Below are 22,341 nucleotides of genomic sequence, written 5' to 3' on the forward strand. Positions count from 1 at the left end.
TGCAAATCAGGCGCTAATTTGCCATAATTTAATGAGGAAATTCTATAACTCTGCCTTTTGTTCGATAATAGAACTATGAAACACTTGTGACATCTACTTGAGAATGAGAAAAACATCTGAGGATATATATTATGTAAATGAGGACCTAATTTGCATAATTAATGGAAAATTCTTATAATTTCATAGTTGTAACTGCTGCACCCCGAATTTCATACTTGCCACATTTGGAAGTTAAGTGAAGGTGAACATCAACAAACATAATTTATTCAAATCATGACCTCATTTGCATAATTTATGAGGAAGTGCTAAAATAGCCTTTTTGGTATGATAAGGCTGTCATTGGATGAAGAATATGATCAACTGACATAGTCCATGCAAATGAGGCTCTTATTTACAAAATCAATGATTAAAATTGTATAATTCGTCACCCGCAAGGGTTAACCTCATTTGGCGAAGGTATGAGATTGTGGAACTCTTGTATTGTAAACTTCGTCGTTGAAGCGGCTGACCACAGAAGTATGGCTTCTGTATGTAATTTGAAACTTCTTCGGGGAATTCCCGTCGTACCTTTTGGATATGTAATTGGTGTTTATGGAGATTGCAGTACCTGGGCCAGTTCTTGTCAAACCGGTTCCTGCATTTCGCAACAGAAACCCCACCCAACACAGTCACTCCTTTCCAGACTACTCTGCGCGACGGTGTGCAATGGAGGAGGTCTTTTGACGTCTCTCTGGGCGAAACTTTATACATCTGTGATTCAACTTCAAGGTATGCCCTTCTAATAAGTTTTTTTTTTTACATATACTTAATCTAACGTTGTATAACTTTTACGCTTTCTGCATCGCGCAGAGATATACAGTTTTATCTGTCCAGCTGCGTAACCGCCTTGGGCGTGACACACGCACAGGTGCCGCAGCGGCTGGCTATAACTTGTATTGTATAGAAGATGGTATATGTAACCCATGTAAGTGCAGTATCCGTGCATTGCTTCAACTTTGAAGCTATTTGATGGTAAGAAGCTTCGGAGTACCATACAAGGAGGGAGAAAAATGTTCATGCACATCTATTCGACACTAACTTGTCGTGACTCGAACAACAGGAAGAGTAAACATGCCTATCGACAATTGAAACACGGCATCAAATATACGAGAGGCACGAAAAGCGATAAAGATTAAGACACCTTATTTCAAACAAGAGCTCACAGATTGCTACCAAGGCTGGGTAATGCAGGCCGATTCTCGGGCTTCCGCTATGCCAGGTACACCAGGGACGTTTCCGCTCCCTGACAACTTTCACAGGTTTAACTTGTACTTGTAGTCTGTATAAAGTCGTATTGGCGGCACCATCGACCACGGCGTCTTACGTACTACTAAGACTCTAAACTCTGATGTTGAATAATTGTGAAGATCAATGAAATGGTGATAGATTTTTAACTGATTACCACATATCTGGACATGTGCGAGACCATATGAACAAGAGCATAGGCATTGGACAGGACACCTTTTCACACCACTTCTTCGTTGTTTTGAAGACTATGGTTTGCCGTTAAAGGCTACCATCAACAACGGATATAAAATTAGTCCATAAGTTAAGACACAGGTGTTGAGCACGGCAGGGTCTGCGGCCTACATTCCTGTGACTTATCGGCATCGCCCTACTGGCATGACTGGGGCAGTAGGTAATTTGGGTGTGGCTACATGTCACGGCAGATAGCTAGTGGTAAGGTCTATCTAGTAACTTAAGTATACGCTGCTAGGGTGGATCGTTGTCGATGTTATTGCGAAACTTCCGAGTCTCGCGTTGGTTACTTCCGCGTAGCCATTCATCAAACTTATGACAAGGAAGTCAGACTACAATCATACCGATAGGTATACTCATCAGGTGTGGCTTTCTATGTACTACTTCCTAATGGGCATTTCCAATGCCCCAGGCGCTATATGCCATGGGCGTCCCCTTCCTGATATCGATCATTTCAGGTCAGACAATTATTACAAATATGTATAATTTGTTGTATTTTGTGGATCTTAAAACGACTACAAGGAAAATAAAGTCTGTTGCAAGGTATTTCATTGACGTCAGTACGAGTAGTGAAAACACCTTTATCGAAAACGAAATCAACGCGAGTACACAAATGGTTCACGGATCTTTCATTAGGCTGCGAAGACAGGGCATACAATTTAAATAACGCTGGGATAGGTTGTCGTGTAAAATGTCTCATCTGGTGCCGTCCTTTTTGACGGGGGTTGTTTAGAAACCGTTCTTTAAGTCATTTTCGGACATCCAAAAATGTTGGCATACGATTTCCATAAATCAGAGGTAGATCCCTTAATACTTGTTTATCATATTCAGCCATAAGTTTTAGAAAGGAAAGCTGTCGTCGTCCAGTAAACGCATTCTCCCACGGCAGAGCTATCCCGCGGCAAATACGCCTTGAGATTAGTGCTCCTTACTGGTAAGGAAGCACTCCTGGCGTGGGAGGATGAGTAAACGAAGAGAAAAGAAAAACCCAAGCATTCCTTTTGTTTACACTTTGTTGGCAAACCTCAGTATACATACTTGCACATTTCTTTGTCTCAGAGCAGCAAATGCCCTTCCCAGTCATAGTTGTAGTACCACATTATAGTTAGCTTAGTTAGCTATAGAGTGATGTCTCCTAAGTTCCTTTTTTCTTAGCAGTTGCTCTGCAGACCCAATAACAAAGGATCATGGCGGCAACACTCCTGATGACACTATGTTGCATCCTGTGGTCGAATGCAGCAGTGCACAGCCAGTCTCTATCATCGACGGGCATCATCCAAGCGTCTCCTGCTGTTGCTACAGGTCTGTCTGAAACCATCGTTCCTACTCAGTCACTTCAGGGTTCTGTTGCGCCAGTATCTGTGTCACCCACCGGTAGCACAGCAGTACCAGGTGTAATGGCATCCTCTCAGGCAGCACAGCAGTCCGGAGCTCTAGCGAGTACTGCAGCTGCACCGGGAACAGTTGTAGCTACGCAGTCATTACAACCAGTCGTACCACCAGCCAGCAGTGTAGCTGCACCAATAACAGTTACAACTACTCAAACAATTCAAATGTCTGCACCACCAGCAAGTGTTGTGGCTCCACCACCAACAGTGGCACCTACCCAGTCAATTCAAATGTCTGCACCACCAGCAAGTGTTGTGGCTCCTCCACCAACAGTTGTCCCTACTCAGTCACATCGCATGTCTGCACCACCAGCAAGTGTTGTGGCTCCACCACCAACAGTGGCTCCTACCCAGTCAATTCAAATGTCTGCACCACCAGCAAGTGTTGTGGCTCCACCACCAACAGTTGTCCCTACTCAGTCACATCGCATGTCTGTACCACCAGCAAGTGTTGTAGCTCCACCACCAACAGTGGCTCCTACTCAGTCACATCGCATGTCTGCACCACCAGCAAGTGTTGTGGCTCCACCACCAACAGTGGCTCCTACTCAGTCACATCGCATGTCTGTACCACCAGCAAGTGTTGTGGCTCCACCACCCACAGTTGTCCCTACTCAGTCACATCGCATGTCTGCACCACCAGCAAGTGTTGTGGCTCCACCACCAACAGTTGTCCCTACTCAGTCACATCGCATGTCTGCACCACCAGCAAGTGTTGTGGCTCCACCACCAACAGTTGTCCCTACTCAGTCACATCGCATGTCTGCACCACCAGCAAGCGTTGTGGCTCCACCACCCACAGTTGTCCCTACTCAGTCACATCGCATGTCTGCACCACCAGCAAGTGTTGTACCTCCACCAACAGTGGCTCCTACTCAGTCACATCGCATGTCTGCACCACCAGCAAGTGTTGTGGCTCCTCCACCAACAGTTGTCCCTACCCAGTCAATTCAAATGTCTGCACCACCAGCAAGTGTTGTGGCTCTACCACCAACAGTTGCCCCTACTCATTCAATTCAAATGTCTGCACCACCAGCAAGTGTTGCGGCTCCTCTACCAACAGTGGCTCCTACTCAGTCACATCGCATGTCTGCACCACCACCAAGCAGTGTAGCTGTACGAGGAACAGTTGCAGCCATTATAAGTCCCAGTGTTGCAGTTGCACCCACCACAGCTCTACAGGGTTCTATGGCACCAGGCAGCACAGCAGGTGTGGCAATAATGGTCTCACCAACCCAGGCACTGCAAAGTTCTGTAGCAGCTACCAGTGGAACAATCATATCAGCATCAAGTAAAGTGGAAACAACTCCAGCTCAGTCAACAGCAGCAGCACTGCCAGCATCTGCAGCAGTAACCATTCGGCCAAGTGCAACTGCGACGCCTCCAGTCACTGCATCTGCTGTGGTCACCCCTGCAGCACCCGTGTCCACCGGTACGTGCACCAGACTAATGTCCCATACCTCTTTAAAAGGATTTTAAAAACTGTATATGTCATCAGTTTGCAGTTGCTGCATACATGATATTTTGCTGAGTCAATTGTTTTTGTTTTCCAGATATTGAGTTGACAGCATTCACTGTTGTTGAAACCAAGCCATCAGAGTTTTACCCGAATAACAGTGTGAGCATGACATTCACCATTAGCCTTCGCAACAGTGGAACAAGTGATGTACAGGTATGACAGCCATTGGCTACAAGATCTTGCATGCTAAAACATGTCTAAATGCTTTCAGGACTTTAGTTTGGACTGGATTTTATATAACATGGTTAGTTTGACATTATTAGACAGGGTTTCTGATTGCACAGATTGTTTAACACATTTTTTTTGTTCTGTCTCAACAGTCAAATCCATCAGGCAACTTCGACTTTGTCGTTTTTCTGTCCAACTCCTCTCAACTGGCCAGTACACCTGCAGCAGGACAGGTCAGCGTTAGCATTTCTTCTGCTGCGGATGGAACAACGGGCGTGGCTCAGGGGGGAGTTACTGTTCTCACTGCCCAGACTAACCTAAACACATTAACTACCAGCAACTGTGCAGAGATGACTCATGTCTGCCTTCGGATGTTGGTGACCGGTAACTTCACAGACACTGATGCAGCAAACAACCATCAATGTCTGGCATTTGGAAGTGGACAGGTTGGAGCAAAAGACTGCACAAAATGTATGTCGTACTGTTTGATCACATTTAACTAGGTTAAAGTTCTTACCCGGTAAATACTGTGCCAGCCATTCATTTATTCATTAACTTGTTGCTTAAGCATTGCCTTGATCATCTACATTATCTTGAAGTCTAATTGACAATTGTAGAAGTTATTACATTTCATACTCCTTTTGTACATAATGTCCCTTCTCATCCTTAATATATTGCTGATATTGCCCACCAACTAACTGAGATTTGACCTTCCAGTGGTGGGCTCTTGTTCGGTAACGTGCGACACTAAAGCATCATGTCTGCTGCAGTCAGGATCAGGAGTGGGGGTGTGCACCTGCCAGTCTGGCTACACAGGCAACGGTGCCAGCTGTACTGGTAAGGTCATGTTTTATTCATTAATAACATAGTGCTGTTGACTTAATATCAATGAATTGAGTATTGGTTGTCTAATCACAACACTTAAGGGTCTCATTGAGTCTGAAACTGGGCTGCGAGGATTGGAACTTCTGTCCGCAATGAATGACAGACTGTACTGGTGACAAAACTTCACAAGCTGCACCTCAGCAGAGGAAGATTGAAGAAGAAGAAGAGTATTACTCTGTATCAAAATACATGTACTTTCAAGATAATATCACCAGGCTTCAAAATCACTAAGAGAAAATATAATCACTACCATTGATATTAAATCAGGGATTCCATTTTAGTTTATGTAAAAATTGCCCATGGTAAAATGTGTAAACATCTACATGAGGGATCCATCTGAATAATGCTTGTTTTTCTTTTACACTCCTAGATATCAATGAATGTACCAGTAACACTGCCAACTGTGCAGCAGACCGGGTGTGTAGTAACACAGAGGGTTCCTTCTCCTGCGACTGTAAGCCAGGGTTTACAGATAATGATGGAACATGTGAGGGTAAGGCAAACCTCTGTCAAGCTGAGCAGTCATATTGTTCTCTTACAACAAAACAGGACAAGAACAGATATGAGTACATGAAAATCTTAGCATGCTCACAACATAAAAAATAATCAATGACCATCCTGCATGTACATTGTACTTCAATAATCTTATATCTTGACTTTGTAAAGCATAGTAATGGTGTTGCAATCTGGAATAAATCCCAAAAGTTTGTTTGCATGATTACATTGTTCCTTACCACAGAGACCAAGGCATACTCAGCAGCTGTCCGCATCACCAATGAGGTTTTCGACTCTTCCTTAAATGACCCCACCTCCACCCGCTTCAGGACTCTCAAGGTCCAAGTCACTACAGTGGTGAGTATTACTTACTAGTATTTCATGTGAATACAGAGGGGGCTGCTAGAAGGGTTTTAGACATTAAAATGTTGAGTGATCCAAAAGGTTAGGTGGTTTGACATCATAGCTGGAAGGTGGTGCTAATCAAACTTGTCTTCAGACTGGTTGATGAATGCCTTGTAGATAAGGGACCTACAATCAAGCTGACTAGTATTTTTCAAACATATTGCAAAATAAAATTACAATGTTTACCCATTACAATCCTCTTCCTTCCCAGTTTGAAACCCTGTACACCAAGGCTCTTGGTCCAGAGTTTGTGAGTGTCACAGTGACAAGTTTCACCAATGGAAGTGTGATTGCCAATCATGTGGTCAACACCAACAAGTCTTCCAACGCCACAGCCAGCAGTATTGGCAACTCCCTGCAGAACGCCATCAGCAGCAGCTCCAACCTACCCTTCACTGTGGGCGGTGTGCAGGTGTCAGGTACTGCACTTCTATACTACTTTAGATTATTTCTGTACTTTAACTTAAAGGAACCTTGAATTAACTGTTTTACTTTGTGTAATTGTACTTTTGAATATGCTGTAATTTTTAATGTAAACTTGATATGCAACGAATAGGTTTTTATCAATTGTAACAAACTTTTATCGAAGGTCCTGAACACTTAGCTGTACTATGAGGCTCAGCGCATCTTGTGTTTTAAAGCTTTTTCAATTGAGCCAAGTATGGCTGCTTACAGGCTTTTGTATGTACCTGTATGGTACAAATAAACCAGTCTCTCTCTCTCTCTCTCTCTTTCTCTCCCTCTCTCACTTCTGTACCATAAAAGTTTACATATTCTTTGTATTCCTTTGAAACACCTGGTTGTTAATCTTTCAATTCAGGCCTTTAGTTGAAGTTAGTGTAGCTTTCTAACATTTTGAAACTGTCTGCTGCCAAATGTATTGGGTTAAAAAAAACAGTTGTCAACACACTTTAAAAGCTTTATCATCTTCCCCTACAGATTTGGATGAGTGTGCCTCAACAACGACCAACGACTGCTCACAGTACGCTAACTGCACCAACACCCCCGGGTCTTTCACTTGTACATGCCACCAAGGTTTTCAAGACAGGCAGCCTTCCAACCCAGGAAGGACTTGTGGAGGTGCATTTCTTAAACCACTGTATTGAAACCTACACATTGAAGTCACCTAGCCTGAATCACTTAAGTTTACTCCATACCTTCAGCTGCAAAGAATATTCTCAATAGATTACATTCTACATAATATATATTAAACAAAAAATTGCCACACCTTGAAGAAATACATGTAATTCAATTTTCATCTTCCATGATGACAGTTAACGCAAAGTGAATGTGATCAAAATGGCTGTTCTTCAAAGATACTTTGGCTTTAAATATAAAGCTATAAAGCATGATAAAGCATGTTGCATCTAGAGCTTGAATTCAAGATTTTATGGAATGATTTTTTAATTGGTTTTCATTATCCATACAGCTGAGTGTCCAGCAGACTACTGTAAAAACAGAGGAACGTGCAAACCTGTGGCAGGAGGACTGGCATGCACGTAAGTATCCATCTAGGATTCTGGAGGCCATTTTGTTGTAGAGACTTTTTCTTTCTTAAAAACTGCTGAAGATTTTTTCGGTTTATTGAAATAGACTGAGAATATTTGCCAATTGTTTTGCAGATGTCCGAGTGGTTACAGTGGAGCACGTTGTGAGGATGATGGTAAGAGACACGTCAGATTTATGTTCTAACTTGGCTTGGCTGTGACGACACTACACAGTAGATGTTTACAGCTTTACAGTGAAACATCATGTAAGAAACTCCTCTCTATCAATGGGATGTATCTGAACAGAAAAGGTGGACAATATTAGGAAAAATCCTACCAAGGGTGTATAAGTTTTACCTTGACTGTAGATATTGATTAAAAGGTTCACCTGCTCATCAAGTCTTCCCTGTTTCCAGGTTCACGATACAATCTGACCCTGGGTCTGGGAATCTTGGTTGGAGTGCTCGCTTCAGTGGTGCTACTGGCATGCATGTGCTCTGCCTATCAGTCAAACAAGAAGAAGAAGTCTGAAGTAAGTCACCATACAGGAGTTAGTCAATTAGATACAGCTTCATTGGTTGATTCCTTAAGTTTTTGTGATGTTCCGTTCAAATTTAATCTTTGGAGTTAAATATGTAACCAAACATGGAAAACTACATACACATTTCTTATTTCAGAGTTTTTCCATATGAGGCAACTGTTAACATTTTAAAAACTTTCTTTCACAGGAGTTATGGGTGCAACCAACAAAGGTGCCAGCCAAGAAAACCCTAATGCACGAAGGTGTGCCAAGGTTCAACCCTATTTATGATGAGAATTTTGAGTACACCAACAAGGCATTTGAGCTGGGGGAATCTGCCATGGCACGCCAACCCGTCACCCTACCGAGGTACACCCTCACAGGACCCAGGTACAAGGGAGATGTACCCACGTACGATGGTGGATTTGGCTTAGGCATCCATGACAAGCCTGCTGCTATTTACGAGGTACCACCTGACCAGGGATACTCGTTTGATGATGCAGTCAAGTAAGTAAAGAACATGTTAAGACCGTACTGTCATGCTATTAGAAGAAAATGTGAGGCTGAGCAACCTGTAAGAGAACAAAAATGCAAATGTCACAGTAAACAAGACTAACTAAAAACCCAACTTCTCCAGCACTACAGAGTACTTCAATTCAGAATCTTTCCTTCATCAGTGTTGTCAATGTTGCTCTTTTTCTCTCCTACTCATGCGATCACGACACTACACCCTGTATTGCAGCCCAACCTATGCCCTACCTCCTGAGACCATGAAGAGTGCCAGGGACTTCTTTGCCCAGCCTGCTTCATACTCTGCATACAGCCCCTTTATCAGGGTAAGTCTTCATCTCCCTTTCAATTGGTGGTGTCGAGATAAGAAAGTTCTGTTACATGTATGTGTTATTTGCAGGCTTGCTTCATTCTTTACACAAACATGTCAATCTTTCAAAAAATATAAAATCCATACATCTCTGCCTACACTACAAAAACTGAAGTTGTCCTTTGTGACAGTGTTGCTTTGTCTACTTGCTCATTGTGGAAAAATGTCTGGCAGTCATTTTTGTTAATTAGCACTACCAGGCGAACTCACCAACTCCACGTGGACCCGGGCTAGCCGGCTCCCCGCTCACATTCGCCCAGCCCGGTCTCTGGTTCCGCTTCTCTTTGTCGGCCAAACTGCGTGTCTCTGTCCTTTGTCTTGGTTGGTGATAATTAAATTCTGAAGTATATTTGTTCAATGCCCATTTAGTCAGTGTAAAGCATTTTAGGTACCATAAAGCACCAAAGTTCATTATGATTGCTGAGTAGTCAAGAATCGGAAGTGTTACACTTCTCCACTGTTCCTCATTTATCCATGATGTATATAGATGAAGAATATACAATTTTCTATAAATCAGAGATAGCTAGTTTTAGCAAATTTAAGACCGAGCAGTTTTTAACCATTATGATCATCTATTCCACACATGAAGCAAGACAGAGCTGCTACAGTTAAGTCAAGCAAGAATGGAAAGATCCAGACGGCCACCTTGTCATTCAAGTGAACACACAATTCACCGAGGAGGTATGATGCTCTGACATTCTAACATAATTGGGGGGTCTCCTAGGCTATATTGTTGATAATCACAACCTCATCCGGGAACCATCTACATGTATTTTGATGGGATGTGTTTTCTTCCAAGAGTAGTCAGTGTCAAGAAATACTACATGGTCTCAGGTCCATTCCCAACCCACGTTGCCTTGATGTTTTCTAACATATGGATTGATGGGCAGTAAGTTGTCGAAAGACATAAGGCAGGACATTGATACTAAATGTTGATGACAAATCTAACATTACAACTATCAATGTTATTCCACTCTCTACAGGGCACAAGCTGTCACATGCAGTAATACTAGGACACAAGGATGCTGTGTGGCACTATGGGTAGTAACTGTACAGATTTCATATTTGAAGTACAGATTTGCTATTTAAGCACCAACTAATTTTACTGAAAAGATGCTGATTAATTTTTACTAGGATAGAAAGTAATGCATGTTTACCACTTGCATTACGTCTTGAAATGACTGGTTTACAGCTTTTTACATTGTAGCAATTCTAAATGACACAGTTGATGATAAAGGTGAATTCTTTATCAACCTTCTACCTCATGATGTGTTAACTTTTATACTGGACTCAGGAAATGTAAATGTGATTATTAAAAACTTAAACTGTTCTCCAACTCCAAATTAGACTCACCAGAAATTTTCGACTGAATCACTGTCTTCCTCAGCTATCTGACCCAAATGCTGTGGACACGTGTGACGTCAGCACACCATCGCTCAACCGGGACGGGGGGCGATATCGACTTCAGACAACCTTTGACCCTTTGCTGACGTCACATGCGGGAAAAATCACGTGTCCACAGCATTTGGGTCAGATAGCTGAGGAAGACTGAGTGATTCAGTCGAAAATTTCTGGTGAGTCAAATTTTGAGTTGGAGAACAGTTTAAGTTTTTCATAATGTAATTTACCAACTCAGATGAACTTTCATGCAAATGTAAATGTGGTTTCATGTAGATGATGAATATAAAAACTATGAGAACCATTTATTTTGCTCTACAAATGATTGCAGCAGCAGAATCTACTACTTTACTATGTTTTGCAACAAAATAAGCCCTTTGTGCAACAGTTGCTGAATGTAATATCATTTTGCAATATTCATAAATGTCAATCATCGTAAGACATTTGCGTTCTCAGTTGGAAAGATTTTAGTAAATTAAGCTGAATTAAAATCATCTTAATGTTTGAGAATATGACTTGAGATGAATATAATTGATAATGACTAAAATGTGCCTTTCTGTATCTGTATCTGTATAGCCGGTATAACCGCCTTTCGGCGTAACACACCAGCTGTGTGTTATGCCTTTGAGGCATTAATAAGGCCAAATGTATTGATATCAAGGCTAAATGTATATTGTATCCTTTTCTAAGTAAATGTAGAGTTGATTATTCATGATTATGCTAACCCCTGCCGAATTAGTTGAGGATTAAGATAGAATTAGTGGGAAATTATGATCAGGGTGTGACTGGTGTCAATAAATGGACTATTGTTAAGGTATCTGTGGCACTTGTACATTACTTGGGCATGAAGTGTTAACTTGCAACCCTGAATGTGATGGCATTCCATTACCTGCCACTATCTCCTTTCACTGGTCTACATACATTAGCCCCTAGTCTTGGGGACAAAACTGTTGTAAATGGATAAGAGACTTTTTTCTTATCACTAGCAGCACTTATTAATACAAGTATACCAGACAGTATTGTAATGTTTCAAGACCCCATAGGGAAACTGCTTTCTGCTACTAACTACATGTATATTGTATCCTTTTATAAGTAGACATTACATACCTATGATATTAAATTGTCCACGTATGCCATAATAAAGACAGACAATTGAAGAGTTTGGGGGTAGACATTTTTATTGACTACCGTCCTTTCTGAGAGGTTAAGGTGTGCTTTATGCCAGTAAAGGTCAACCATCTTTTCACTTAAGATGAACTACACATCATATTGCTGCTCTGCAATTTAGTAAATCTTACTACCGTACATCTCTAATGGTACAGTTTGTAAGTAAATACAACTTTGGTACTTACTGCTCATCTGCTTTTCAGTCTGTGATATAGATTATCTCATCTTCATCTCAGGAAATATAAAAATGTTAGGATAAAGCTAATAAACAAAATACTAGTAAACACAAGTACTGACAACAACAGAAATGTTCTACTACAACTACGGGGAACTTAAGTTTTGAAACATACTCAGAGCATTTCCACTTTCAAGCCAAGTCGTATTGGTGTCAAGGAACTGAACCAGAGCCTTCTAAGATCCATGCTGACATCTCCTTCCTTCAAGGCTTGTCCCAAGAGTGCCTTCAATGTTTTGAAAATAATAAAAGGCAAGAAAAAAATACTTCACTTTGTCTTACCATCTATCCTCTTTAAGTCATGAGTCATGACTAAGCTACTGGTATAGTTTGAACAGTTGCCTTCCAAAACAGGATCTTTTTTATTTAGTGAATTAAAGGTTGATGAAAACTTGCTCCTTAGAGTTTACATAGCAGCGGTAACACTTCCATAAGCATGATTCTCAGCCTTAAAGTTGACAATAGTATGGTCAGTCAAATTACAAGCATCCGGCTTGTACATGATCATTAGTTGCTAACTGTTATGATAAGTAGCAATGAGATAGTTTTAGTAAACGTCAGCATTAGCTTAACAATGGCTTCCACAATGATTTCAAACCCCTTTGTGACTAAACCAAGCCATGGTGGTACAATATTCCTCCTGTTCTCAGAGAAAACACACTCTTCACCAGAGACTCTTATAGTTGAACTTCATCCTGATCAGGTACTTCATTTCCACCTGGGCCACGTCGTACACAATATACCTGACATACTGTTAAGGCTTTTACCTGACTTCAGCACAGCTGCAATGGAGACAATGATATCAACCTAACAGAGTTAGTGCAAGGCATGATGCTGAAAAATCAAATCATGTCTGGGGCCCGGGTTATCATAACAGATATGTCCAGTGCAAAGTAGGTTAGAATTTTCCCACCTAATATCAGTATGGTGGTGTTCTAATTTTCACAGAAAAAAATCAAAGTAAATCTAAATTTGCAGAATACTATATAAAATTTGAATATTAGTGTGGGTGCTCAATACAGTGAAATCCAACAAAGAGCAATTATCCTTAATAGGGCTTTTGGATGACTTTTGCATATCAATACACAAGTCCCAAGAAATTCAACTTTTCAGCCACCAGAAGGCTGCTTAAACTGTTTTCTGGACAACCTTTGACATGAGCTCCAACATAAATTAAGACCATGATGAAAAGGATACTCATTGTACAGCAGACTGGATCCAGATACACCACTGGGAACACCATGACCAATGGGAACCTGAGTACCATTGGGCAGTGTCTTTGTAGCCCCAGGGTCTGGGCCAGTAGCTCCCAGTCCTACAAGTAAAACAAACAAGATTCACAAAACTGATCATGTCAAACAGTCATGACTAATGGTTTGTGGACAGGTACACTGTTCAGTAAGAGACCATGCCAATCCTTAATCTTACACACTTCACTAGCTGAAAATGAGAAGCAAGAGTGTGATTGTGAGCATATTTCAGTAATGACAAGCACTGATTCAAGGGGTTCCGTATTAGTGACACCTCTACACAAGTATTTCCATCCTGGAAGAAGATAAACCTATGACTACTATGGGAGAGAGAGTGAGAGAGGATGGGCAGTTTGTATTTCTCATCATGGAACCTAACAGTATCATACTGTAGCTTTGTTTATATTGAAAACACCACATAGGTCTACTATCTTGCTCTCTTGCCTAACCAGTGGCTCCACTAAACTTGTTCCAATGAAGTGTAAGTGACCAACCTTTGGTGCTGTGCATGCCTTTGGGAAGTTTGGAGACATACTCTGCATGTTTTCTCTCATACCTGTATGGGGGAAATAATGCAGCAGTAGTTTACAATATGTTGTTGCAAAGTCAAGGCAAAATTGTCTGGTGAGATCACATATTTTTGGGTAAGTATGTGTGTGTGTCTGTGTGGTGTGCACAGTGAATGGGCACCTTCCTCTCAGTGAGATATTCTACCTTCCCATGGAACTGTAACCAGACCTACATGTGACAGCAGCAACACAAAACTGCAGAAGACATACTGCTGGTTGTAACTGAGTGTCCTTACATGTTTCCCAGCGCCACCTCACAGAGCAGCAGCAGTCCTGTGGGACTTGCCGTGGACGTAGCACAGTAGTTAGCACTCTTGGACACCATGTCGGCAAAGTACAGGCCCTTCCCAAACATGTAGCCAGTCTGTCGGGTGGTAAAGAAATGGTGGTTAGCACTTCCAGTGTAACTAGTTAACCAAATGAAAGAACAATTTTTTGTACATTCTGGTAAAACAACTCTCAATTAAGTTTGCAGTGGTTGCATAATTCAAGATTGCACACTCTTGTTTGAACACCTTGCAATGAAATTCTAAGTATATCTGAAGAGTCAATGATGTCATATAGAATCCCACAAACTGCACACTTTCTACTGTTACTATCTACTATTATCTAACAATACTAGGTACAACAGTATTCATACTTCTGTACTTTCAAACCCACCACAACAAAAGAACTTGTCTGACAAGAAAACTAATCACTTCTACAAGGTTAATAAATGCTGCATAATTAGTGAGAAATCCAACACTGTTGATTATAGGAAGGAAATAACTGAACACAAGTGACTACATACCACGGGGGCCTCTGGGGGTGCAATCCTGAGCCCCTGAGAAAGGATGCCAGCATAGTTGGTGACTCGTGACCCGTGCCAGAGGAGCTGTCTGTTGTGGAGCTGCTGGAAGGGCCTGTATCGGGATGCCTCTCCCTCCCTGGCAATCTTGAACAACTATAGAGCAATAAGAAACAATACATGTGGTGACTATCTGAAGTTCATTGACAACTGAAAATTGAGCTCACACTCAAATAGTACCTTTACTAAAGTGGAATTTGCTTTCTCAGTACATAAGTTCATACGATTTAGTATAATTGCACAAAATAGATTTCTTGCCTCTTCTACTTCCAGGGTGTAATGGCTGTGCGTTTTGGCATGAGTGTTCTTCACGTACTCCTGTACCATGGCAAACTCATCTGAGGCCTTCTCTACAACCTGAAACACACAAGCAAGGCACATAAAATTATCTTACAAGATGATTTTAGTTCATACATCTCCAACTATTGTAGTATTTGATACACAAAATACATCATTCAGTATAAAGGCTTGAGAATCACACCTCCATCTTGCACTTGAGTTTCTCATAGTGAGCATCGATGGGGTCCTTGCCCTCCCCATCGTCTCCACTCTTCAGTAGGTTGTAGGCCACTTCTATCTCCAGCAGGTTGTCCAGCATGGTAGTTTTGGCCTGAACAAGAAGTCCTGGTCAGCTTGGGGCTTTCAATATCAACCAATGTATGCTGACATATGAAATATGCACAAACAATGGTTTCTAGTTTTGATGAGTACGAACGGAACAGATATCTAGCAATGGAGAAACTGTATGTTTGGCATTTTTCTGGACATACACACCTTGATGACTTCCTCATTATCCAACATGGGGGGTTTCTTCATGCCAAAGTCATGTGGAATGAGAGTGTAGAATCGGTTGGAGGCATCAAGGATTCTCGTGGCACTCCTCTCACCGGTCAGGATCTACAAGATAGACAGATAAACTCATTCATTCACTTATGAAAAGAAATCATACAGTGACAGATCAAACATATTGACTAAGCATTATATAATGCATCGAGTCCTGAATATATTATAAATCTACTAATATGTGCAGACCTATCTACAAACAGAACATAGAGTATGTTAAAACATAATCTTAAATTGAGATTAAAAGAGAAAGGAATTTCATTGCTACCAGGTTTAATATTAGAAAAAGTTGTTCCTTGCTGTAATTTGGATTGACAACACACTGACATCAGGTGGAGATGACTAGTGCTGTACATAGCCATTCTGACACAGGAAAAGGTGCCCACCTACCCCATTCAGTTCTGTCAGCACGCTATAGGCACTCTCAATCTGTTTCCGTGACAGCTTGCCTAATGGCATCTTCTTCAGGTCGATCTAAAACAGAGGCATTAACATGTGAGCATAATTTCATTACATCCAACATTGGCATCCTTAGATCTTGTCCAAACACTGTAGACAATGTACTGATCTTAGATACTAATAGAAGATTGATTTTGGAATTCCATAAAGCTAGATATGACATGAATTTCTGTTTACCTATACCATGTAGTTATTCTAGCCAAACATTTTTAAATGGTTGTTGCTAACAAAAATCAGAGCACCTCAAACTCCACCATGGCCTTCTTCATGCTCTCAATGTCAAAGATCATCTGTATGATTTCCTGAACCTCACGAGCCAGAGTAGACTTGGAGCCTGGTTTGATCTTCAGCTTCTGCAGATCCTCTTCCTCCTACAGGTACAAGATGGACTTGGATTGTGAATGATGTATGAGGCATCAATTGACTGGTACTAGAAAGCATAAAACATTTATAATGCAATATCTTAATAGCTTGGTAGGAAATAAACACCCTGATTATTTGATGTTTAAAAAATTGCTGCAAAATTTGGGAACCAAAAAAACACATACCTGTCCATAGTCAATGTCTAATGGGTAAAATCGTTTTGGGTACTTCACAAAGTTCTTGGTCCCAAATTCGTTTCCTGTTGGTAGAACATTAAACTTGTCAGTACATGATAATAACCAATAGTTCTCTTTTCTCTGATATCATGTATATGGTATTACTGAGAGGAAAGGCCATTTTTTAATGTTTCAAGCAGTATGACTTAACCATTAGCATACTGTTTAATTGGAAAAAGGCATCAATCAAAAGAACCTGAAGAAGTAGTAAGTTTGTTCTGACTTGCACTGGGTACAGTTGCAGTGTACTTGTTTCTTTGTAGTGTTTTAACGACAAACATTAGTGACTGCAGATTGAGTAAGTTGTGAATAAGAACAAAAGAGATTGACCTGTTTTCTCCTCATAGAGGTTGAGGAACTGCTCCAGGGCCCCCTGTCTGGAGTGGAAGGTCTCCAGCTTGTTCCCACCCACAGTGGTGCCTACCCGTCCCCATGCCCGGAACACGTACCACCTGCAGTAACACATAGACAAATCCTTTAGTACAAATGTACTAGGAGTGATAGTAACTTCTGTATCCATAGGCTATATATTATGCCTAATTTCACACTTGTAATCTCTTACAAGGCATGAAACAGACAGTTTGAGTTCTCAGACCTATGCAAACATCTGTTAAAATTACATGGGAAAATACATGCATTGTATTTCATAAATATGGTTTAGCAACATCAAGGGTATCATTAACACAGTATCTGTTGTTAATATGACACATACCTATTGCCTTTGTCAGCCTCCAAGACTTGTAGCTTGTAGTAAGAGTTTGTACCTCTTACCAAGTCTACTAGACCAAGAACAGCATTGTATACCTTTCCCTTGTCCTCAAGAACATGAGCAGAATGTTCAATTCCTGAAACATGACAAGAACTATTTACAATAACATTGCACCAGAAACTACATGTATTCTACAAATTAAGTTATAATGAAAAACTAGAGGACAAATAGGAGGGTCAGAGGCTGGTATGACATAAATAATTGCATTAACATATAAATTAATTTACACATACATGTACATATACAGGAAAAACATTGCAATAACAATCTAACAACAATTTTCTGTTTGTAAGATGAAAACTGGCCAGAATAGAATCCCACGTACCTGAGTCAGGGTCTACAGCTGCCCCACCCTTCACCATCATCTTCAGTTTCTTGGTGCCAGACTCTACATGAACAACATTGTACCAAATCAAACAGCTACCTACTAAGTTACTGTTACTATATGTGTTGTTGTAGAAGGATGGTCTTATGTGGAATAAAATAGATGGTTTGTGTAAAATGTACTATAAGTTACAGTGTTTGCAAATTTGTTTTTTCTGTTCTACTACAGTTTTCTCCTAATTGCTACAACAATTTCTACTTCACCCATACCCCTAACAGTCCTCTTATCTATCATTCTACAACACTTCCACAAAACGTTTTAATTGGCAATTTTGAACATTTTGTTTTTATATCAATAGACAAATAGAGATAAATATTAGACAAATAGTCTACTTAACATGTGAAAATGTACAACTCTCACCCATTTCCTCATATTTACTCTTGCTCTTACTCTTTGATGGTTTCTCTTCGACTGTGGCAATTCTGGAGTGGGGCTAAGAGTAAAACATCTATGGTAACTATCACTCTCAGTTTGTTGATTGGAGAGTAAAAAGGTAAACAAAAAAGGCAATAGTCAAAGAGTATGTCTGAAAAATATGCATTAAACAAATATGTTAGGAAATTCTGAATTTATGACAACACTTCATACATGTCCATTTATCTTCATAAAGCACATTGTGCAAACACTGTAGAGAGGAAGTTACTAACATCAGACCCCCAGGATGCAATACTCTTCTGCATGATGAGTAAGGCAGCCCCTCCCTTCTCCACATCTGTTACAAAGTCCTCAGAGACAACATGGACATCAGCAGCTTTGGCATCCTTAATCTTCTTACTCATCTTTTGCACATCCTCTGCAAAACAGGCAAAACAAACAAATGGGTTGTTTTCATGGCTACTCTTACCTGACATCATTACTTATGCAGGAATTATTACAAATAGACTAATGTTTCTACCATTGTTAATGTGTGTGTGCAGGAAATACGACAATTTATGCCCAAGTCTATGCCAAACTGGATCTATAAAATTCATTTTTCAATCCAACTTTCAATAGATTGGCAACATAAATTGTATGCAATTTTTAAAAACAAGATGGCTGCGAGTTTTTTAAACCTAACTCTGGCAATAAGATAACATTCTTTACCAATCTTCTTACCTTTGGAGCTGATGACACAGGCTACAGTACTGTCCACCTTGCTCGCTACAGTCCCTCCTAGTTTCTCTATCGCCTTGGTCATCTCTGCCTTGGACTTTGTTGTTTTACCCAAAACAACCTTGACATGGTGCAAAGGCTTCTTTTCATCAGCTCTGGAAATTGGAAAAATTAATGTTTTCTAGTTAAACTAGAATCATATAAGTTCATGGTCTTGATTAAAGCAACCATAACCAACCAACATATGACTTGAGACAGTAGAATTGTCTGTACATGTTACAGGTCTTTTGAATACAAATCCTACAAACATGTAGCTGTCCACATACCAGTAGCAGTGTTTAAATACCTGGAGGAAGAACTGAAGCTATCTGTGGATTCAGATGCAGCAGCAACGTGAGCAGCTGAGAACACACGAGCAGCAACCTTGGACTTGAACTTCTTCCTGAAAAGGGTGTTTTCGTAGAGAAAATTCAGTTATCTTGGCATCTCATAGGTATGAAAATATACTTACAATGTTAAAATTGGGAAATGCTATTGATAATGATAGCCTTGTTCGGGAGATGTAGCTTACTTTCTGACCAGCTAACTTCAGAAAAAAGTCAGGTCAGGTCTAAAAAGAACAGATTGATTTCTGATGAAACTTCACAAATGCCAAGATCATGGACAACACAAAACAGGAGATTCTACATACAGAAAGGGAACCTCCTCCTTGAGATCATCAGGGATAATCCATTTCTTCCTCTTGGGTTCCCGTGTAGTGTAGATACACTTGGTCCACTCAGTAAGGTTGCCTGAACAGTGGTACCCGTCACTTCTGTAGAACAGCTGCCCATGTTTGCACTCGGGACAGCGCTGCAGGGCTCCAAATGCCATGCCATCACTCAGCCTGTCCAGTAGCTAGCAGGCACAAAGGAAAACACCTTAGCTACACAACAAAACTTGGTTTTGCTTCTAACATGGTATTTACAAGTTTGATACATTCATACATTTTAACCAGTATTCAAAATGAAAACATTCAAGAGGAATCAAGTTGCATAATATACCACTTATATATATATTTCTTTTTTTTTTATTTTTAGCATTGTATACCTTAGACCTAATGTTAGCCTTTCTCTATTACTACTGTTGTAGTACGCTCTAGTACATTGTTCTTTGTACATCCATGCATTTATCCCCCAGGGGAATGAACATGCAATAAAGTTTCAAATATATCTTTGAATAGCAAGTGCTTTTCACTACTAGCTCCATACCACATTTGAAAAACAAACTCCTACTTGAGAAAACATGCCGTGTTACAACAAATTCTACAGAAAAAGACCATGTTTAACTCACAGCACTCTCCCCACTAGGAATGTCTTGATCGTTAGCTAACAGCAGCTCTTTCAGGTCGCTGTTTTCCATAGACTTGGACAGCTCATCACGGATCTTCCACACCAGCTTACTCTGCTCCTAAATAACACAGTACCAGTGCAAAGTACAGTCAATAATTTCAACCTACAGGCATACTAAGGCAATACAGTGTAAGGTAAACAGTATCACTTTGAATAAGCATTGCATATTGTCATATATACACAAATACATCGACCGTCAAAGAGCTGTAGCAAAAACAACATCTGAGACTACCTTCAGTTTCTTTTCTTCCTCTGTTTCCTCTGCTTTGACTTTTTTGGCAGCTGCTCCATTACTACCTTTAGCCTTCCGCTTACTAATAACAATAGCACAAAATTAGTCATTAGTACATACATGTACATTACATCAACAGTAACAGGTGAAAGTATTTAAGCATGAAGTTGTACCTTGAGGTCATTTGCCATCATATGATGTCATGGACATAGTCTTTACTCTATTTCACACCTGACAAATGGTCAACACTACCTTTACCACAACTTAAGGCATGGCAAATTCTATTTCTTTGCCACACTGTCCGTTTTTTTTCTTACCCTGTAGTTCCTGATCCCAGTTTCTTGACCAGTATGTCTTGGTCATCCTTGCTGAGTTTCTTGTAGCCCTGGATGACAGAGGGAGCCATGTCTGTGGTAAAGCCCAACTCCTCCCTTTTTTCCACAAAACAGTCCACATGGTGCCACAGGTCCTTGGGCCCCCACTGGTCTCCCTCATCAACCTTCTTGGAGATCCTGACCAGGCCCTGAGAAAGCACAGTTAGGTAGATACATATACAACATGTATCAGCAACTTTGAGGTGAAATATGGAATTAGTCCTTCAATACTACATGTACTTATTTACTTTACTTTGGATACAATACTAAAACTAAATTTGAAAGCATCCTTCACTTTGCTCTACCCTCCATCAGAGACTGGATTTCCTCTACTTCTATGAAGCCCCTTACCTTGTCTATCTTTTCAGAGCACCCCCTGCAGGCACTTCTGTTAGACTTGGCATACTCCACACTGAACACCTGGACTCCTGGTGCATCTACCTCATCTCCTCCTGCATCAGCCCCTGCTGATGACCCTTCTCCTCCAATGGTTTTCTAATCACAACAAACAAAAGTTATTAACAGCCTAAAGACAAGTCAGATACTGTAATTCTTGATTTGATAACGGTCACTTAATTATAGCGGTTTTAGCGGTCACTATTCCACCGCTAAATTTTCATGATCGCAACTTTTTTTACCACTTCAGCCCCCCTCCCTCTTGCCCCAAGCTCGTTACGGTACGATCGCAATCACGCTTCATTTCTTGACTACAACATGCACACAAGGCACAGTACTAGTGCTTCACATAGGAACAAGCAAAACACTGATGTGCTTCCAGAAATAAAATATTTATTAAACATAAAGTAGTTCATGTTTTTAACAAGTATGCAGTGCTAAGCAAACCACGGTAAAAAAAATCTTGTGAACATGCACAAACACATGTGACGCAGTGACGCTTTGAAATTTCCCAGCTTATCTACACTTGGGTATTTATAAATATTTAGCGTATACTTCGATTTAGAAGTTTCTTCATAAATTTACAGAAACGATAGCCGTTCATTTTGTGCTAGTACGGGACAATATCGAAAAAAAATGAGACGAGTTACAAAATTCAGCGTCGCCCAAGCGTGCAGACAACAACAAACAAAATGGCGGCCCGGCGGCCAACTTCAGAAACGAGTTACAAACTATGAGAAATGCGGCATAAATCTGCTTAATTTCGAGGTAGAAATCTAGGTAGAAATACAATCAAATGTTAAGCGTCATTTGTACTACAAAATGTAAAAGCGTTAATAGCGTGCTACGACTAAGACGAATCGAAAATTCGGGAACCAAGCGCCGAGTGAAAAAAATGGCGTCACAAGTTTTTCGAAAATTGCGAGTCAACTTTTGCGGCAAAAAATACGATTAAACGTTACTGTTTAAAGGCTATAGTGTCTGTAGAACTTTCTCGAGGGCGTCATGGATTCCATTACGCTCCAATCCTAGGGCGAAGACGCCGGGTTTCGCTGTAAGCTCGTCTGCGG

General features: G+C 40.6%; 2 protein-coding genes across 7 annotated transcripts in view; one reads left to right on the plus strand and one right to left on the minus strand.

Moving 5' to 3' along the window:
- The first annotated feature begins 650 nt into the window (after positions 1-650).
- LOC109465761 (mucin-2-like) lies at positions 651-10,636 on the plus strand. 2 transcript variants are annotated; one of them, XM_019763197.1, is made up of 16 exons: positions 651-768; positions 2,674-4,338; positions 4,460-4,578; positions 4,746-5,064; positions 5,311-5,430; positions 5,849-5,971; positions 6,218-6,330; positions 6,590-6,797; positions 7,318-7,458; positions 7,808-7,877; positions 8,001-8,041; positions 8,282-8,397; positions 8,594-8,892; positions 9,128-9,221; positions 9,855-9,946; positions 10,249-10,636. In XM_019763197.1, the coding sequence occupies exons 2-15, from the start codon at positions 2,706-2,708 to the stop codon at positions 9,924-9,926; spliced, it is 3,468 nt and encodes a 1,155-aa protein (XP_019618756.1). In that variant the 5' UTR covers positions 651-768; positions 2,674-2,705; the 3' UTR covers positions 9,927-9,946; positions 10,249-10,636. The 2 variants fall into 2 exon arrangements, with proteins under 2 accessions (XP_019618756.1, XP_019618757.1); XM_019763198.1 differs by having other exon boundaries at positions 652-768; positions 2,677-4,338.
- Positions 10,637-11,823: 1,187 nt separating this feature from the next.
- Positions 11,824-22,341, minus strand: part of LOC109465748 (poly [ADP-ribose] polymerase 1-like) — a 20,805-nt gene continuing 10,287 nt past the window's right edge. For 4 of the 5 annotated variants that reach the window (XM_019763171.1, XM_019763169.1, XM_019763167.1 and 1 more), the window contains 21 exons: positions 20,502-20,583; positions 20,211-20,327; positions 19,570-19,775; positions 19,225-19,320; positions 18,882-19,033; positions 18,434-18,579; positions 18,147-18,219; positions 17,727-17,789; positions 17,345-17,477; positions 16,963-17,084; positions 16,582-16,655; positions 16,276-16,404; positions 15,965-16,048; positions 15,506-15,628; positions 15,213-15,341; positions 14,990-15,088; positions 14,675-14,827; positions 14,121-14,248; positions 13,810-13,871; positions 13,263-13,380; positions 11,824-12,808 (listed from right to left, as the gene is read on the minus strand). In XM_019763171.1, the coding sequence (XP_019618730.1) occupies positions 12,730-12,808; positions 13,263-13,380; positions 13,810-13,871; positions 14,121-14,248; positions 14,675-14,827; positions 14,990-15,088; positions 15,213-15,341; positions 15,506-15,628; positions 15,965-16,048; positions 16,276-16,404; positions 16,582-16,655; positions 16,963-17,084; positions 17,345-17,477; positions 17,727-17,789; positions 18,147-18,219; positions 18,434-18,579; positions 18,882-19,033; positions 19,225-19,320; positions 19,570-19,775; positions 20,211-20,327; positions 20,502-20,583 (2,368 nt within the window). In that variant the 3' untranslated portion in view covers positions 11,824-12,729. Of the gene's footprint in view, positions 12,809-13,262; positions 13,381-13,809; positions 13,872-14,120; positions 14,249-14,674; positions 14,828-14,989; positions 15,089-15,212; positions 15,342-15,505; positions 15,629-15,964; positions 16,049-16,275; positions 16,405-16,581; positions 16,656-16,962; positions 17,085-17,344; positions 17,478-17,726; positions 17,790-18,146; positions 18,220-18,433; positions 18,580-18,881; positions 19,034-19,224; positions 19,321-19,569; positions 19,776-20,210; positions 20,328-20,501; positions 20,584-20,818; positions 21,025-21,226; positions 21,367-22,341 lie in introns of those variants that run through there. The other variant, XM_019763172.1, reaches the window with a different exon arrangement.

The sequence above is a fragment of the Branchiostoma belcheri genome, unplaced genomic scaffold, assembly GCF_001625305.1.
Source record: "Branchiostoma belcheri isolate BF01 breed outbred unplaced genomic scaffold, Haploidv18h27 scaffold157, whole genome shotgun sequence".
Lineage (NCBI taxonomy): Eukaryota > Metazoa > Chordata > Leptocardii > Amphioxiformes > Branchiostomatidae > Branchiostoma > Branchiostoma belcheri.

Excerpts from the sequence above, each read along its gene's own strand:
- LOC109465761 (XM_019763197.1), top strand. The coding sequence starts at position 2,706 with ATGGCGGCAACACTCCTGATGACACTATGTTGCATCCTGTGGTCGAAT. Across the intron at positions 4,579-4,745 it reads GTGGAACAAGTGATGTACAG|TCAAATCCATCAGGCAACTT; the intron begins GTATGACAGCCA and ends CTGTCTCAACAG. Across the intron at positions 8,042-8,281 it reads AGCACGTTGTGAGGATGATG|GTTCACGATACAATCTGACC; the intron begins GTAAGAGACACG and ends CCCTGTTTCCAG.